Below are 12,714 nucleotides of genomic sequence, written 5' to 3'. Positions count from 1 at the left end.
GCCTCATGCCCTCCTTCAAGCTCCCCCCTCCAGGCTATACTACTCTGTCTGGACAAAGTTAATTAAACTAGTATTAAACAGTAAAGAAACCCGGGCGTTCTTTTGAGGATTAGCGCGACGAGGGAGGGGACGGGAGGGATTTGTTGTGGGGGCGAAATTGAGAACGACGGAGAGAAGTTGAAGGCTTTTCTTTTCTTTTGCCCCACATTGACGACCCGAACGGCCGTTGCGGGAACAATGCAAGGAGTCGCGCGATGTTTACTCCAAAACGACAGTCACGAGGTGAGGCGAATTGATACCAGGAAGGATTTATTATTCTTACATTACAGCTGAATAGAGAACAAACACAACTAATAACAATACAACTAAGGGTAGGCGGTGCAATAAATTAACAATGTACAGTACAAAGTGCTTCATCTTATATACAGTACATTTAAATACATCGAGGTTAGGATTCAATTCAAATGGATTGCCATGATCCGGACGACTTATTATCCACACAGGTGATTTGTTTTTGAAAGAAAGCTTCTTGACTTAAGATGGTCCTTAAAGTTATTCCATGTATCCCATCAGAAGAGTTTGCATTGTGTGCGTTTACAAAGTTTCTGTACATTTCTGGGGAAATGGGGGGAAAAAAAAAAAAAAAAAAAAAAAACTTCCGTTTCCATTCTTCCTTAGACCGTAAACTATCCACGCATTTTCTCGACTGCGAATCGTCACTCTGTGAGCTGGAGCCTATCCTAGTGGACTTGGAGGACTCTATATCTGTGAACAGCGTAAACGGCGTGCAGGACCGGTGTTGGTAATTTCGTAGAGCTGCGCAAGATCTAAAAGTGGGTGGGCTGCGTTGCTGCGGGAGCGGCGCGTTCACAGCAGACTTCAGTCGCCGCCAATCAAAGCGGCTCCTCTCGTTCCCTTTAAATGTGACGCTACTGACACTCTCGACGGAGACGCAGCAAAAAAAACATGCAAGCACTGGGAGAACATGAAAAGCCCACACAGGAAGGGTGGTCCCCGAATTGGAACCCACAACCTCTGAACCGTGAGGCGGATTTTCACCTTGTCACTATGTACTTTAATTTTGATGAAAAAAAATTGAAGTTTTAAGAAAATCCCTGGTCAGTCGAAAAATGTTGTATTAAGAAAACAGCCTGAATGTGTCTTTTCTTTTTTTTTTGTCTTATTTTCAGGAAATTGTCTTTTTTTTTCTCCAACTTGACATTTTCTTGACCTAAATTATCCCGGACGAGGCTCAGTGCTTCCTGCTGGGCTTGAGGGTCTTGCGTCGTCCGCCCGCGCTCTCGTTCCTCCCCCTGACGCCTCCTCTCTTCACGCAGAAAAACTTGGTCACCGTCTTCCTGCACTGTTCGCACTTGACGGCGCAGCACCAGTGGAACTTGCAGTTGCAGCTGGACACCGTCTCGGCCTTGCGCTCCTCCACGGCCAGGCCGCACTCGCCGCACAGCCTCTTGCAGCTGCGCTTCTCCCACTTGCTCAAGTTCTTGCCCTTCTTCAGGCACTCGCGGCCCTCGGTTCCCGGCAGGCCCAGCGTGCGGTTCTCCGAGCAGTAGTCCGGCGAGTCTTCCAGGTGGACCAGCTCCTTGCGGGAGATGGAGCTGAAGGTCTCGGCCACGGCCCCCCGGCTGGCCGCGCTGTTCCCGGCCCCCCGCAGGAGGTCCACCTTCAGAGCTCTGTGGTACTTCTCCTTCAGGTAGTTGCCCACCTCCCTGAACTCGGGCAGCTGCAGCCAGCAGGTCTGCGTGGTGCAGCTCCCCGACACCCCGTGGCACTTGCACGTCTTCTGCATGGTCCCCTTCACCGCCTGCAGTCAGGATAAACCATCCATCTATGCTAGCGACATATAGTGACAGGAAGTACAATTGAATGCTCTTCTACTGGTCGGCAGAAAGTCTGCTCTTGGTGTTTACTGTCCAACTAAAGGTAAAACAAAGAGAATTACGCATTGTATACTTAGCATAACCCCATGGCATAGCCTTTAGTCCTCCAGCTTAATGCTAACACATAATGAAACGCCATAGGCACGGGCTAACTAGCATCAATGTTCCGTTGTTATAACCCTTCAAGCGATGGACATTTGAACACAAACGATGCAGCAGCACACGTGGACAGATAATATACTCACATATATTCTTTATCATCTGAGAAGAAAAACAAATATTAGCGCCGTACAGCAGAGCTGAGAGAAGCCGAGATGTCACCAGACACAATATTTTGGTCTGTCATATGCTGCTGCCAAGTGGCCAAGGAGCAGCACAATGGCCATTCAATTGATGCAAAATGTGACACAAACTGTTGAATTCATTTTAATTTTATTTAATTATGGTCATTACTGTATGTTTTTATAAAATACAATATTATGGAATGCTATATTTCCCATTTTAAAAAAACAACACGATTTTGTTGTAGTTTTTGCTAGGCTGGAACGGATAATGGCTTGTCCATTCATTTCAATGGGGAAAGGTGATTTGAGATACAATTATTTTGAGCGAAGACTGCGTTCAAGGAGCAAATTAAGCTCGCAACAAAGACGAGTCTGTCCAACCACTACACAAAAGTTTGGAGAAAATATATTTTGTGTGACGGAACAAATAACGAAATTTAAACCCCGAAACAAAGCGAACAGTGTGGACGTTCAGCGTCCGAGGCCTTTTCAAAGGAAAGTGTTGTGTTCTGGACGCGGCAAGCTCCGGTAAAACAGAAGCATGAACTCCCAGTCAAAGAAAAAGGTGATCGCCTCGAGGTCCTCGGCTGTGTTTTTGTTGTCGTCCGGCGCTTCCTGACTTTAACCGACACAAAACATCTGTCGCTTGAAAAGAGTACGTCTTCTCATTCTTTCTGTGAATCCAAAAGTTTCACATCGAGTACCCGTTGTGCCCCCACCTTGAAGAAACGGGAGTATTTATTTAGCCCGTTCATTATCATCATGTTTGCCGAGAGTGACGAGACCCAATGGAGCGTCCCATTGAGTGGGGATATGAAAAAAAAAAGGGGGGGGGGGGGGGGTTCTCTCTCCTTTCTGTGCCCATTTTTTTCTGTTACAATGATGCTCCAGGTGCCGTGGGGATCCCGGGGCTCGACGGGGGGTTGCAAAGGCACCGTCGACAAAGAGCACTTCAGCTGCACGCCTGTGGTCCCCTCAGACTACCCCCGGAGCCGGACAAAGACCAACATAAATGTGGGATCCTTATTGCAAGAATAAAACTAAACACTTATTTAAAAAAACGGGGAACGCCGCGCAATGTCTGGCTCCCCTGGATCTCCAATTAGGGTTGCATGCCGGCGATCCTGCGATTCTCAAGTTGAGGGATTGTTATTCAGAGCTGGTAAATAGGCCCTTCTGGTACAGCGAACACACTGTTATGATCGGGGACGAGTGGCACCTCACTTATAGCCGTGTGAAAGGGGACGCTTGGGTGGCACACTTGTGGAGACGGGTGGGGGGACGGACGAAATCAGCTGGAGGGCTGAAAAAGGAGTCCCAAAAATATCAAACCCTCTATCTCCTATATGGGGGTCTTTATATTTTTAATGGCCACTTATGAGAAAATGTATGTTTTATTCAGTGCATTGAAATTACAATGTTTGATTTTTCAAAGTTGATTCCTTCTAACAAACATGTTTAGAAGCGTTAAAATAGGGGTTACGTGTCACAGAGTGACTGTCGTGGGGTGACATTTTGGAATGGAAAGCTCAGAACTTGGCTGGGAAAAAAAAAACCTCAATCTCATGATGAAACAAAAGGTATCCTCTGAAACTTTAACTTGATGCCATAAACCATGCAAATATGTTTTCTCCTTTTTGAATAATGGCTCTCACCATGGTTCGCTGGAGTCCTAAAGCTTTGGAAATGGCTTTGTAACTGTTTCCAGTTTAGTTTCTTCGGATCGTGGCATTTCGTTGAAGCTTTTTGAGATCTTTCGGCCGATTTCATTTTGTCAGAAAGGTTGCATTTAAGTGATTTCTTGACTGAACAGGTGTGGAGATAATCAGGCTCAGGTGAGGTCAGTGGAAATGAACTCAAATATTGTGATTAGCCTCAGTTCATTCACGATTTAAAAAGACGTAGCTGTGAATTTTTTTCTACCCCCCCCCCATAACTAAAATCACAATTTAAAAACTGTGTTTTATACTTGTTTACTTCGGCTATCTTGGGCTGATATTTACATTTGTTTGATGATATTAAACAATGAAGTGGGGAAACTGCAGGAAAAATAAGAAAAAAAGATCGAACCGTACCTTTCTGCCAGCTTCGTTGTTGTGCAGATTCATGGCCGCTCTGGCATCCTGGCCGGTCTCCAAAGCGTCGACAAACTGTTTGGCGATGGCCTCGCCGAAGCCCACGTTGTCGCTGCAGCCTCCCCACAACCAACCGTGACCGCCTGCAAGATAACAAGAGGGATTAGGATCCAATATCAAGTTTGCAATGTATGGTATGGTTATTAGAGATTGCACACAACACAAAGCAACAAAAGAAGAAGAACAAAATATCGACCAAGCGACGATAATATTCAATGTCGCTTTGCTGCTAAATGCATGCTGTTACTCTTACAATATACTGTAATGTGTATTCAGCTTTACAGGTGCCACATCTTCTGCATAGCCGATACGGTGAAGACAACGACATTGCGACACGTTATAGTATCGCTAGTCGTAGTAAAAAGTCATTACACCCACTTAGTGCCACCACCGGTTCATTAAAGGAGGTGTGAAATACGATATTTTATATGAAAATAGGACGTCACTTACCTCGTTGTCCGTTCCGGCTGTCGTCGCAGCCGCAGTTGTCGAAATCCCCCAGACTGCAGTTCCTGGTCAGCGTGTACATGACCCCAGCTGAGCTGATGGCGTGCACGAACGCCGTTTCCCGATTGGCTGCCAGAGAGACTCACGTAAACATCATCGCTAGTAGCACGAAGCATACATTTTAGAGACCGCGGGCTCTCCTTTCCCACATGTGAGGACAGAAATAAGTAGAATGTAAAGAAAAGAAAAAACATACTTCAAAAAACGTGACGTAGCGGGGAACGCTGTATGACAATAACCTGAATGTATCCTCTTGGAAGACACTTCATTAGGTACACTGAATGTGTAGAACGGTACTGCATTATTTGTGTGTTTCGAATATTTGATGTTGCAAAGTACTGCGACCAGGATATTCAAATTTATAGTCAAGAATGAAACACAAATTAGAATCAATATTTGTTGATATTTTGTATTTCTAAAAATAACTTATATAATGATAAAGTATGTTAAGATAATTTCGTTAAATATTGTTTTGAAAGGATTTCTTATGAAGAAGAAAAAGTGTAATAAAATAACATTTTCCCAAAAAGTGAATGTGTCGAACTGAACTGTGTCGTAATGTAACCACAATTAGGGCCCGACCGATATGGATTTTTTTTTAGGCCGATGCCAATTCAAATATTTGGCAGAATAAAATTCTGATAACCGATTAATCGGCCAATTAATTAAAAAAATATATATATATCATAAAATAACTTCTTTTTTGGTCCCTTAACACTTACAACAATAAAGATATGAATTATTGGTAAAACATTTGATTGTTTTACAATACTTTTTGCCTTTTTTGGGAAAAATCGGTAAAAATCGGCCGATTTTGTTGGCCATTTTTAAAAAATATTAGTTTGAACGTCATTATCATTGTCCAATAGTATAATGCGTTAATATGTTTTTTTTTTTAAAAAAGTTTTAAAATGTCAAAAAGCGGCCAAACAAATGGCAGATTTTTGCCGATTAGAAAAAGGGGCTAATTTCGGCCGATTACATCAGCTGGTCGATTAACTCGAATATTAAAATGTTATATTATACAATATAATAGAATATTTGTTCATATTTCTTATTTTTAAAAAAAGATTAAATGATTAAGACAATAATAATGATAGTAACAATTCTAAAATAACATACTGTAATAGCAAATGTTATATATATTTGTATTATCATTATTGTTATTATTATTCTATTCTTTAAACAGAAAGAAAAGACAAAATAAAAACCATTTCAATATGACTGCAAAACAACAATCGCAATAATAAACATGTTGTTCAAGTAACGCCTTTCTGATTGTGCCTTGAAAACTGAGCATGAGTAACTTTTTTTTTACAACCGCTCCCGTATTGCAGCTCTCCGTCGCACTTAATAAAATGTCCGCCGAGTTGTTTTGGATGGCGTAGCAGCCGGCCTGCTTCCCGATGCTAATTGGCTCGGTGCAAAGCGTTCTCAAGCGCTGGTGCAGCGAGTGTGTTGGATTAGCGTGTTTGTTTTGGCACATGCGACACAAGTGAACGCAACAGTCCCACACTGGCAATTTTGGCGGCTATGGAAAGCTACTAGAGCATTTATTTAATATCGCTACATGTACTAGTGTGCTCTTTTTCCTCACTAGCAAGACAATTCTGCGCACTTGTAAAACGACTATTGCGTACATGTAGAACAACCGTGGCTTACTGGGAACATATTTCCACTACTAGTGCCACTTTTAACCTACTAGTAGCAATGTGTCACACACTAGTAGTATTTTACTATTAAGACTCAGTTGTTCTATCAGTCCCCTGAATAGTCTCACTAGCGAGCCCAACTTTGGCATACTAGTAGAACAACCACATTACGAGTGAGGCAAAACTGTGCACTGATTAACAACTGTGCGCTACTAATACTACTAGGGGAATCATACAATTCTACTAGTTGCACTACTGTTCAACTAGTGAGCCCTAGTTGTTTTACTCGTGCCCTGAATTCCCTTACTAGTGAGGACAACTTTGGCAAAAGTAGTAGAACAACCACGTTATTAGTGCTGCAAAACTGTGCACTGGTTAACAACTGAGCGCTACTAGTGACATTCTACTATTTAACATGTAGCATTTCACTCATAGTGCTAGTAATGCGCAGATGTCAACGAGACGCAGTTGTTCTACTACTGCCCTGAATTGTCTTAATAGTGGGGCTTACTTTGGCATACTAGTAGGCTAACTAACTACATGTTACTAGTTAGGCAAAACTGTGCGCTAGTTGACAGCTGTGGGGTATTAGCACTACTAGGGTCATTAAAAAAAAAATTCTACCAGTTGTCATAATAGTGTGCGGAAATGTGCTGAAAAGTGCGCCCTTGTTGGTGTACTAGTGTGCTGATTGCGGAATCGTCTTACTAGTGAGGACAAAGCGTGTACTCATCAATGGATCTTAAGCTGAATATCAAGGATATCTAGCTTCAATTCTTACTCGCAGGCCAAAAGTGACACTAACAGTTTGGGCGCGGGACACACACGATACTACGAAGACAATTACAGTATTTCACCAGTGCGGCCTAGTTGTTCTACTAGTGCGGCGAATCGCCAGCACGGCACTCACCGCTGCGCAGGCCGCTGTGCGTGGACAGCTGCAGCGCTCTCTCGGGGCAATTCCAGCGGTCCCACGCAAACTGGAACTTGCACTCCTCGATGCCGCTCTGGGCGCCCGCCGCCACGCTGCTGGAGTAGATCAGGTACGCCTGCGCGGGACACAATCCTAGCGGTTCACAGCATGTACGGTACATGCAGAGAGATCCAATACGAGAGCTGCATCGCATACAGTGGTGCTTTGAGATACAAGTGAACTAACTGACTTGCAAGTTTTTCTAAGATCCAAAAGCCGTCGTGGAGCGTTTTTTTGTTTTTTGCTTTGACTTGCGGACAAAAACTGGACATACCGTGTGGTGTTGGAGATAGTCTTTATCCTCTGCGAAGAACGACTAATATGACTAATTGGTTGCTAACCAAAACAGAAGTACCTATTGAGGCAGGTCAACGGGCTCTTGAATTAAGTGTGACGTCTAAGCACATTATTACATTATATCGTAGACGCTATTCTCACTTTTTTTTAGAATAATAAATCTTTTCCAGGTGGCATGTATATATGAAGCTCCTCCCCTCACTTCAACATCGTTCCGTGGCACCAAGATGCCACAAGATGGTCACAAATGAATACTTTTATATTAGACAGAGCAAAATATTACAAAAATACTGTAGGTGGATCTGCGAATAGCAAATTGCAAATATGTGGATGCTACCTCTTGTTTTGTTTTGCGTTTGCTTTTGTCCAATGAGATTCCAGCCTGTGTTACCATGTCAATGTAATCTGCCCAGGTCTTCCATAATCATGTAACTCAAACCAGCAATAGAAGTGTTTCTTTAACCAATCGCGTTTCAAATTCATCCTCACGGGGCCGGAGCGCCGGCCCTCGACGACGTCAGCGTTTTCCGTCCCCTGATTGGTCGGTCCGAGCGAAACTGTCCAACTCGCGAAACAAATACACATTTATACGTTCATAATCAGTATCTCTGGTGAGTATAATGCATTTTATTTCCATGTTTTATGTTTTCATCACGTTAAGAGATATATATTGATCGTGAAGTACTCCCGATGATGTACGTGGCAAGGTTATAGTTGATTGTCTTTGTATAGTATCCCTAATTTCGATAATTGTGTCGTGATCGTGGCGGTATCAATAGGTGGATCGGGCACCGAATGAACGGCCCGCCACTGCGAGCGTGTGAATCATCTACGGCTAATATGTCTCAAGTGGCCATTTGTTTTTTATTTTATTTTATTTTGGGGGGGGGGGGGGGGCGACTGTAGCACCTCACACACACAAACACACACATGCAGGGGTCCAGGGTTTCGCTAATGATGACCACCCACTAAAGCAATAGCCGCCCGTTGCCTCTTAACACATTCACCCGATGGTACACACTCACACACACACACACACACACACGTGCACACACACACACACACACACACACACAACCTCTCAGTAAGGTCAAGTGTACGCATGCAAGAGGGAAAAGAATGAGGAAGAATATAGCTGCATTAATCCCACGCAGGTACAGACAGACAGAGGGGAAAGGAAGCATGTTTTGTGTGGGGATGGGAAGGAGAGATCAAAAGGAAGTTGGCTTACCTTGGGTCCGGTCATCAAGAAATTATTCACTGACCTGGAAAAGGAGACAGCTTATTCAACTCAGGCGGAGGCTCAGTGTCCATAACACATTCCGCTCATTAGCGCATGGGAAACTGTCGCACATGTGGACAGAAATATCCCATAATACTCACTGATGCTATTTCTTTGCAACTTAGTGACAAGTTACATCCGTCAGGAAATGAATGGGGTGGGGGGGGGGGGGGCGAGGGCTGGTCTGTGAGAAATCTTTTGAAGTCATATTGAGTGAGGAAAAGTTGAAGTTGATTCACAACCATGTATGACATTTGATGAAAAAACTACAAGAGTTGATAAACGGATCGCGAATTTATGGTTCGCCATTGAAATGAATGGCAATACCCCTCCCCCCCCCCACCACCACCAAAAAAAAAAAAGCATTTTTTAATGTGTTTTTAATGATATATATTATATATATATATATATATATATATATATATATATATATTATATATTTGATAAAAGCATAAATTAATGACACAGTTAAACAGAATGTAGTGGATTAAACAGTTTGCACGTCATGATTTAATGTTTCAATTCAATTCATTGTGCTGCTCCTTCTGGTGTGCCCGCCTTGGCCAACGGCAGTCATACGGACACAAACAAAGAAGAAGAATACTTCTTCTTCTCCTACTCCTGTAAGTGATTCAGTAAGATCCTGTAATATTCGTCGTTTTTTTTATCGAGAATAAACAAATATATGCCTGTGAGTATTGTTATATTATCTGTGCATGTGCGAGCAAGGCGGCCTACAAACCTACAAATTAATATGAGGCGTTTTTTGAAGAAGATGAAAACTACAGTGGAGCTCAATTGACCCCACAAATAAAATTGACGCTCATTATAATTGCCATGAAAAAAAAAAAAAACAGACAACTTGTTTTGCTTGTTTTTTTTCAAAATAATAATTCCCCCAAAAAATCATGAATAAGCAGGGGATCGTGAAAAAAAAAAATCAACAACAATTCAAAATAAGTGGGGGTTACGATCATTCATCATCATCATCATCGTTTCTATGTGGTATATTTCTAGAAATGAGTGGCAAAGACGCGGATCATTTCTCTGCGATAGGTTGTCCGTGAATATAGAACACTTCTATGTTTTATATTTACTAGAAAGTGGAGGCATACAGGCGGCCACGGCATTCCTGCATTATAAATATGGATCATTTCTGTGTGGTGCACTTCTACAAACTGCAGTCATAGGTTGATAATAAATCTTCTATGTGGCGCATTTCTTTCAATGTAGATCATTTCTATGCAGTACGTTTGTCGAAACTCGAGGCGGAGACTAGGTTATTTAAAATATGACTTCTATACGCTGAATTTCTAACAATAATAATAATACATTTCTTTCCGGGAGCACTTTTAAAGGGTCCTCAAAGATGGTTTACAAGTCGTAAAATACACAGACAAAAACGATATAAAACAAGGATAAAGGAGTGATTGTCTTTATTTCGCACTTTTTAATTGCAGGGGAAAACAATTAAAAACTATCATTACTGTCATGTAATATTTAGTAGGTACAACACATGTTGTATAATAACTTGCAAAGACTTGCTTACTTTCAAAGTAAAGTTAGAGACCAGTTTAGATTAGCTATGGATTTTATTTTTTGTATTTTTTTTCTTGTATTAACTCAAATGTAATATGTTGCTTATGTACAGTATTCTAGAACTATGTGAAGTACATTCTATGTTCTATCTTCTATGCTATATAAATAAGATTTACATATTTACTTACTTATATACTTACTCACTCACTCACTTACTTACTACATCAATAACATTTTAATTTAAAAACGTATTATTTTTTAAAATATCCTTAATTAATTATGTAATAAATGGCATATTTTATGTATAAAATATAAATCGCTATTTAACAAAACATGCCAATACATGGAATCAAGATGGCTATATTAAATTGCATACAAAAAAAAAGCACTTTTTTGAAAAATGGTCGAAATAAACAAAACAAACCAAAAAAAAAAAGCACTTTTTTTTTGGTTTGTTGTTTTGTTTATTTCGACCATTTTTCATTTCCTGCAAAGAAATTGCTCTCAGTGACAATATTCATATTTGGAATTCGGTAGCTACATAAATGTTTGTTTGACACTTTTTCATTGTCAACAGCAAATTCTGAGAAAGTGCATTTGCAAGTGGTCTCCCTCTCGGAAATCTTGCACAGGAAAAAAAAAAAAAAAAAAAAAAAAAAAAAAGATCCGGTGCTAAACTTTGCAAATGAAGCCCCCCCCCCCAAAAAAAAAATACAAAAATGCCAAATGCATTGTTTTCCGCTTTCCTTCCGTGCGAAGGACTCACCAGCAGCAGTAGGACCTCACGTGCGCCTGCAGCACGATGAAAATGTAGATGCAAACCTCCCAGTGCGCGAACATGCTGACAGGTGAGCCCGTCCTGGAAACTGATGGGTACCGAAGCTCGGATCAGCTTCTCGTGCAAAACTGGACCTGCGGGAAGAAGAGGATGAAGAAGAAGATGATGATGATGATGATGATGATGATGATGATGATGATGATGATGGTGATGGTGGTGGTGGTGGTGATGAAGAAGAGAAGGATGAAGAGGGGGCGCTCTGAAATGGAGCCACTCTCGTCCCCAACAAGAGATTATCTGCTTAATTCAAGATTGCCCCCCCCCCCTCCTGCCCCTCCTTCTTCTTTCTTCTTCTTTCTTCTTCTTCCCCTCGCAGCCAATCCCGATTAAGCGTCGCGGCCTGCACGGGACGATCCCCTTAATCCTGCGCGACGAAAAGGGGGGGGGGGGGGGGGGGGCAACAGGAAACAAGAGACAAGAAAAAATAAAAGAAGAAAAAGTCCTCCGAATGATGGTCACGAGGGATTAAGAGGCAGAATGTTTGTTTGATAAAGACGCCAAATGGGTTTGGGATTCAAGACGTGATGACGTCATTGCGTCAACGCGTCAATGATGGCCAAATTGTTGTTGTCGTTGATGTTGTTTTTCTTAATCCGGTATTTGGATTCCTACTAAAATATTGTATATTTTCTATTCATGTTACAAATATGTAAGAACATTATTTTTAAATACATATGTGTACTGTTTACAATAATTTCGATTGTTTGTAATATATACATAATTATTCCCCCCAAATTTCTCCTTATTCTGCTGAGATTACTGATGGGATGTCTGGTTTAACGATAGAGTTGGGCTCCGACAAACGCAAGTCTTTTATCATTATTATTATTTTAAAAAAAAATATGTATACTGTATATTATTACAGGCTACGTTTATTTATATATGTATTTTTATACGAAATACGTCATACCAGAATTCAAATGTTCGTGATCCTGCAGTTACATTACTTAATTAGTTAACGCTGGTCCTCGGTTTAGCCAATTTAAATTTTATTAAAAATTAATAATTCCCCCACAAAATCTTTGAAAATATTATTTTTAATTTCTGTTATCAAATTTTAAAAAATCCATCCCCGTAATTTAAATGTTTAATATCTGGTTCCATTATTTATTGAGCAGGTTCAGTTTCAGTTATTCGGCGGCAAAGTCCAATAATAACGTGTACGTGTTCGTAACCTCCAAGCGTCGTAAATCGGGACCGTCGTGGTCGTTGTGGCCGTTGGTCCCCATTGATGACATTTGCATCCCAAATCCAGTCGGTCCGCACTGCATTCATTTGGCCCCAAAAAATAAATCCCGGCGTGCAGTGC

General features: G+C 41.4%; 1 protein-coding gene across 1 annotated transcript; it reads right to left on the bottom strand.

Annotated features, from left to right (window-relative positions):
• Nucleotides 1–377: 377 nt before the first annotated feature.
• On the bottom strand, nucleotides 378–11,762 carry wnt8b (wingless-type MMTV integration site family, member 8b). The gene is made up of 6 exons (XM_061689865.1): nucleotides 11,334–11,762; nucleotides 8,978–9,011; nucleotides 7,387–7,525; nucleotides 4,768–4,893; nucleotides 4,258–4,400; nucleotides 378–1,822 (listed from the first exon to the last, which is right to left on the bottom strand). The coding sequence occupies exons 1-6, from the start codon at nucleotides 11,405–11,407 to the stop codon at nucleotides 1,253–1,255; spliced, it is 1,086 nt and encodes a 361-aa protein (XP_061545849.1). The 5' UTR covers nucleotides 11,408–11,762; the 3' UTR covers nucleotides 378–1,252.
• Between the last annotated feature and the right edge of the window lie 952 nt (nucleotides 11,763–12,714).

Source organism: Phycodurus eques, chromosome 11 (assembly GCF_024500275.1).
Source record: "Phycodurus eques isolate BA_2022a chromosome 11, UOR_Pequ_1.1, whole genome shotgun sequence".
In the NCBI taxonomy this organism is placed as follows: domain Eukaryota; kingdom Metazoa; phylum Chordata; class Actinopteri; order Syngnathiformes; family Syngnathidae; genus Phycodurus; species Phycodurus eques.
Note: the sequence above shows the minus strand (reverse complement) of the source record. Positions and strands in the feature narration are given on the sequence as shown.

Excerpts from the sequence above, each read along its gene's own strand:
- wnt8b (XM_061689865.1), bottom strand. The coding sequence starts at position 11,407 with ATGTTCGCGCACTGGGAGGTTTGCATCTACATTTTCATCGTGCTGCAG. Across the intron at positions 7,526-8,977 it reads TCTTGATGACCGGACCCAAG|GCGTACCTGATCTACTCCAG; the intron begins GTAAGCCAACTT and ends TGTCCCGCGCAG. Across the intron at positions 1,823-4,257 it reads ACAACGAAGCTGGCAGAAAG|GCGGTGAAGGGGACCATGCA; the intron begins GTACGGTTCGAT and ends TCCTGACTGCAG.